This window comes from Schistocerca serialis, chromosome 2 (genome assembly GCF_023864345.2).
Source record: "Schistocerca serialis cubense isolate TAMUIC-IGC-003099 chromosome 2, iqSchSeri2.2, whole genome shotgun sequence".
Taxonomy (NCBI): Eukaryota; Metazoa; Arthropoda; class Insecta; order Orthoptera; family Acrididae; genus Schistocerca; species Schistocerca serialis.
In genome coordinates this window covers 1016872315-1016878314 of record NC_064639.1, presented here as the reverse complement: position 1 = coordinate 1016878314, position 6000 = coordinate 1016872315, and the positions used below count along the sequence as shown (strand labels likewise).

General features: G+C 37.7%; 1 protein-coding gene across 2 annotated transcripts in view; it reads right to left on the bottom strand.

The window, feature by feature from the left end:
* Positions 1 to 2395: 2395 nt before the first annotated feature.
* The window catches only part of LOC126458431 (arginyl-tRNA--protein transferase 1), a 155473-nt gene continuing 151868 nt past the window's right edge, over positions 2396 to 6000 (bottom strand). Inside the window, exon 10 of one of the 2 annotated variants that reach the window (XM_050095486.1) lies at positions 2396 to 3240. In XM_050095486.1, coding sequence (XP_049951443.1) covers positions 3094 to 3240 — 147 coding nt within the window. In that variant the 3' untranslated portion in view covers positions 2396 to 3093. The remainder of the gene's footprint in view (positions 3241 to 6000) is intronic. The other variant, XM_050095485.1, reaches the window with a different exon arrangement.

Here is a 6000-nt window from a genome sequence, read left to right as displayed (position 1 = left end):
ATAAATCTGCAATGAGATGTATATATGCATATCTGTTTGTTATTTCACAGTTCACACTGATTGATACTAATATGTTAATACAGTTGAAGTTAAAATCTTCTGGATTGTTAGGTTGTATCACGTTTTTTCAAGTGATCAATGTTTAGACCTCTCTGCTGGGATCTTCTTCAGGATCCTGTGGTGTCCACCGTAGAACAACCACTTTCAGAGACCAGTGTCACGTTCTCTTATAAAAGGGAGCTTTCCTGTGCGTGCGGTGGAGAAGTGATATTATGGGAATAATTTTTGTGGCTACCATTGGTGGGCCACTGTCATTGGATAGTAAGAAAAGTATTCCCATGTTAATGCCAAAGAAGGGGGTTATTGGCTAAATGTCTTGTGGCTACCATTGGTGGGCCAAAATCACTGTTTAGAAAGGGATTTTTCCTGCACTTAGGCTGGAGAAGAATTATTGGTTACAATTTCTCCTATTGCTATTGGTGGGCCATCATCATTGGCTAGAAGCGAAACAGCCAGAGCACGAAAGAGGGAATGTTTTTCAAAAATATTATTGTCCGCAGATGTCGCTTTCTGTTACCGGAAGCCCATAGCCATCCTCTCTATTGAAGTTACATGCATTCTTAGAAATCTCAATTGCTACTTGGACTTTTCTTTTATAAATGTTGGTTTCCTAAGCTACCACTTGTTCGTTATTGAAATCAATGTCAAGACCACAGTTCTCGTGATGTTCTGCTACTGCCAATTTCACACTTTGTTCTAGCTGCGTGTGGTGTTTGTGTTCTTTAGTATGTTCTTTAACAGTTCTTACCATCTTGCCTGCATACACTTTGCTGCACTCGCACATCATTTCACAGATGCCCGCAGTGTGGAGACAATCAGGTGCGTCCATTTTCTGCCAGAAAAAGTCGTTATTTTGTTTTGACTGAAGAAAATGGTCTAAATACTGCATGTGCCCCCCCCCTCCCCCCTCACACACACAGGGGAGGAAAAGCAGCACCGCCAACCTAAATTTCACATAAGGATCACAAACAACTAGTAGTGGTACAGGGTACCCTCCGCCACACACCGTACAGTGGCTTGCAAAGTATGTACGTAGATCTACATGTAGGTGTAAGGGGAGGCATTACCTAACACACACAACCCTTGTATGTCTACAGTATCCTGGCTGACTAACACCATGAATTGCCAACTCCAGCTGACACAACTCCTACCCCAGATGAGCCACAGTGCAAGCACAGTGTAGTTATCATGTAGGCACATGCCTGTGTATGATTTACACACTACAATTCTGAAAACGCATTTGCCTGAAATCTAGCAAAGTTCTCAGACTTGTTTAAGTACCTTTTGATGAATCAGCACCTGTACTATTCAGAAATTTGTTGTCTTTACTCCTTAAATTATCTACACTGTTACCAGATGAGTTATTTAGCTCTTGGAAATGTCCATTCACCCTTTCGACAACAAACAGGTTCAATGTCATGAACACATAGAGTAGTATACAATGATCCCAATGGAGTTGGAGGACACAGCTGCTTTGCACTTGATGGAGTACAAGGCAGACTGGAACTAATGGTTGGTTGCATGGGATTTCATTAAGTTTACACTAACATTTTTTAAGAATAATTGGAATAAGGCCATTGCTGCTCATCCAACAAAGATATGAGATATATTTAAAGCTATTTTTACAAGTACCACTAATAATCCAGAGCTGATGGTCTATTTCATTACACATATGGCTAATTACATCTGTCTTTGTCATTATTTTTCTTTGGAGGCTGAATGCGCAAACAAATTCAAAGCATACCCATGGGGACCAATACATCACTTCCTTAGAGGACTCTTATTAATTTTCTATTATATTCACTGATAAAATCATCTTGATTTGCAATTAGGGTAAAGACACACTCCCTTCACTGCCACAGAATCACAATATGTGGTGTGAAATAAATTTCACTTGCTGCTCACCTTCCTCCCAAACATAATTCACTTGCTCCTTGACAACAAAACGAGCCTTCTGATCGCTATGACCTTCTGTGTAACAATACATCCAATTCAATAACAACCACTCCTGCCACATCAAAAAGTCTCTTTTTTCCCACAGTCTGGGCACATGTAGATGGTAGCTACATAGTGGCAAATGATTCTGTATAAAAAAGTTTAAGGTTTTGCTAAGGCTGAGTCCGGTGACCTAAAATATCAAATTAGTGTATTTTAGCAAAACTCTTTCACTGCCACGTCAAAACATTTTATCTGCACTTATATTTTCTGGCTTTAGAAACTGAATATAATTAACCTAATGGGTCATTTAATTAAAATGTTACAGACAACACATGAAATAATGAGCATAATGCATTAAACTCGTCAAAGTTCATTTTTTTATTAAAATTTGCGAACATTAATCATCATAATGCATGAAACATAATATCCTGATTACATTTTGGAAAAGCCCAATATCTGTCATTATTTCCAAACTGAACTCACTTTATTTCTGCATTGTTTTATTTTGAAATACAACAACAAAGCCAAGTCATTTAATTGGAAAACAAGTTTGAAAATCGTGCTGTATTTTCAGTGAGACATCACATGTTAACATTATCATGGAGGAGCAGAATAGTTTATATGTATAATTCACTCAGAAGCATCTTAAATGTGCTAATAAGGCAAAATTAAAGAAACTGTTGTACTTGAAAATAAAGTAAAAATATAAAGGCAATGTAATAAATTGGTTAAACAGGAAAAGAGGAAAGAAACTATTGCAAATAATTATTAGCACTGTCACACCAATATAAATAGAACCACATATTTCAAGTCAGGTACTTAAACAGGAAGGCAGCCTCATTAAGTAACAACATACAACTTTATTGACAATGAACACAACAAATACATTATGAATCAGAGCTGTATGATGGCTACCTGCCAATAAGATTTAATAAGAGGAGGATTATCTCTTAATTTGTTACTAAAGAAGCCAGAGATTCTTCCATGAACATCACTCTAATAAACTTCTTTTAGCAAACATCAGCTATATACAAATAATGCACCTGTCACTATACATATTAACGTGCATTTGGGTGTATCTAATATTACATAGCATCAAACCCTCACAAGCAGCATTCTTCTTGCACATTTCATACCAACCAGTCTTGCATACTGCATGACTTCTTCACTATCATCAGTATTTCTATTTAGTGTTCTGTAGATGAAGTATGGCATTGCCTGTTTGTGGAACAGTATCAGTATCTGCAAGAAAATGGAAAAAGTTAGCAAATGACACTGCGCTGCAGAAACATGTCTTGAATTTATATTTAAAAGAAGCCAAAAATGTAGAAGAAAGGAATGTTACTCTACTCAGACTGACACAGTGTGATGAAAGAGATGACATCTTTAATCTGCACACTATATTACTGAACTATTTGGTGTCATCTAGTTGCATCCTCAAAGGTTCTATTTACCTAAATCAAGTATTGTGACATGATCACGACAGTTAACTCACATTTGGTAGGAATGGGATTCAAATGCTTGTCTGGACATTCAGATTTAAGTTTCCTGCCCTTTCTGAAAATCACTTGAGGCGGATTTAGACATGGATCATTGAACAGGAGACAGCCAATTCTTTCAGCCTAGTCCAGTCTGAGTTTCTGCTCCATTTCCAATAACTTCAATATTAACGGGCTTTTAAACTCTCATCTTCCTCATTTACCTAGTTTTACATTCACATTTGTCCTATGCAAAACACTCATTTTGTGTGCTAATAGGGATAAGAGATAATTTTTCAGTACACTTTCCTTGCATACTACTACACACCTACTGGACATAACAGAGCAAGCTTGAACCATCCATTTGTTCTTATTCCATTTCTAATAATAATAGTAATAATAATAATAATTTCTTTTTCATTTTAGCTCTTTTTCTGAATGATACATCTACAAGAATGACCTAAAACAGCTACTTTCTTACTTAATATGACTTCCATAAAGTTTTATTACTCAATATGTCCGAATGTATTGGCATACTTATGTTTAGTCTGAAAGCCCTTCTGTCCCCCTCTTCAGTAAGCATTTTTTTCCCTAAAACATTATATGAAATTAGTTATTCATAATTAAAGTTTTCATCTTCTGGAATGTTCCATTTTTTAAGTGGTGATTATTTTCTAAATTTCGTTACCTAGTTTTGTAGCCCTAATTTTTATGATTACAAAAATGCCTACTCGCACAAGAAAAACATGTTAGTTTGCTTATTATTTGATCTAGAAGATTACTTTTTTAAGCCGATTTTGGTAAGATTAGGAAATCACCATGGGAGTAAACAATGTATTAAAAAAATAATACTCACAACTTTGTCAATTTTCTTATCTAACACATAGTTAAACCAGACTAGTTCTTGACTCATTGCAAATTGTATAATCACTAATTGTGCTCTTTTCCCCGTCATAAATTAAAAGTTAATATCCAAATTCAATAATTAACAACACACTCTTCTGTATGTAGGAGAACAGGACAATGCTACAGTCAGTCCATGTTTATTAACCATCTTCTTGTAGATTGAAGTTTGTACTCATTCAATTAATGATGCAGTAAATGCGTGCTGAGGTAAAGTGTACAAGTCCAGGCCTGTCTTTCAACACGTGGTCATCTGTGTGTTAATCAATTTGTCAACAGAGTGTATGTAAATATGTAGACAGTGTTCAGGACTTTGTAAGAGTATGTACGAGGGGCATTCAGTAAGTAATGCAACACTTTTTCTCCCCCTGAAAGCAGGTTAGTTTTCTTCAGGATTCCAATACACCATATTATTCCCCAGTCTTTTGGCTGCATGCTTGCATGGTACCACTGTACTGATCAATGTCTGGCCAACATCTTGCTGCATCAATAAATTCCCCACCATCCACATACTGCTTCCAGTGAAGCGCATCCTTCATTGGGCCAAACAGGTGGATGTCGGAAGGTACAAGATCCAGGCTGTAGGGTAGATAAGTAAGAACAATACAGTAAAGTTTTCTGAGCTACTTTCACATGTGCAGATTTGTGTGAGGCCTTGCACTGTCATGGAAAAGGAGAAGCACACTTGCATTCATGTGGTGATGAACACACTGAAGTTGTTCCTTCAATTTCCTAAGGATAGCACAATACACTTCAGAGTTAATTGTTGCACCATGAGGGAGGACATAAAACAGAATAATCCCCCTGCCATGACTTTACTGGGTGAGGGTGTGGCTTTGAGCTTGTCTTCAGAGGAGAGGTGGTGTGGTGCCACACCATGCATTGCTGATTTATTTCCAGTTTGAAGTGACAAACACAGATTTCACCACTTGTGATGACGTTCAACAAAAAATTGTCATAATTAACCTTATAACACACAATCAACTCTGCACAGATGGTCCTTCATTGCTCTTTATGGTCTTCTGTTGGGCATTGAGGAACACAGCAGGCACACACCTTCGAGTACCCCAACTGGTGGATGAGTGTGTCTGCACTACCAACTGAGACGTCCATTTGTGCAGTGAGGTGTTTCATGGTGATCCATCTATCTCCTGTGTGTCCACATGTTCCAACACTGCATGAGTCACAGATATGTGTGGCTAGATGACAGGCAGGAGATGGGACAAGTTTGCGTGATCTAGTTGCAATGATGACATATGCCTTGCCCTAAGATTCACTGTGCTTTTGCTCACTGCCAGGTCTCCGTAGACATTCTGCAAGTGCCTATGAATATCTGTGATGCTCTGGTTATCTGCCAAAAGAAACTCAGTGACAGCTCTCTGCTTAGAATGGACCTCCATTAAAGATGCCATTTTGAAGGCTATGTATAGCACTGCCACCTAATGGAACTTCATGAAACACTATACGGCTGAAGCAGGAATATTCCTCGATGTCCCACAGCAAATTCCAGATTTTTTTCAACTGAAATTGGCCGAGGAAAAAAAATGTGTTGCATTATGTATTGAATGCCCCTCATACTTGTCCACCTTTGAGGATTATACAACAATGTAGGAAAAGACAG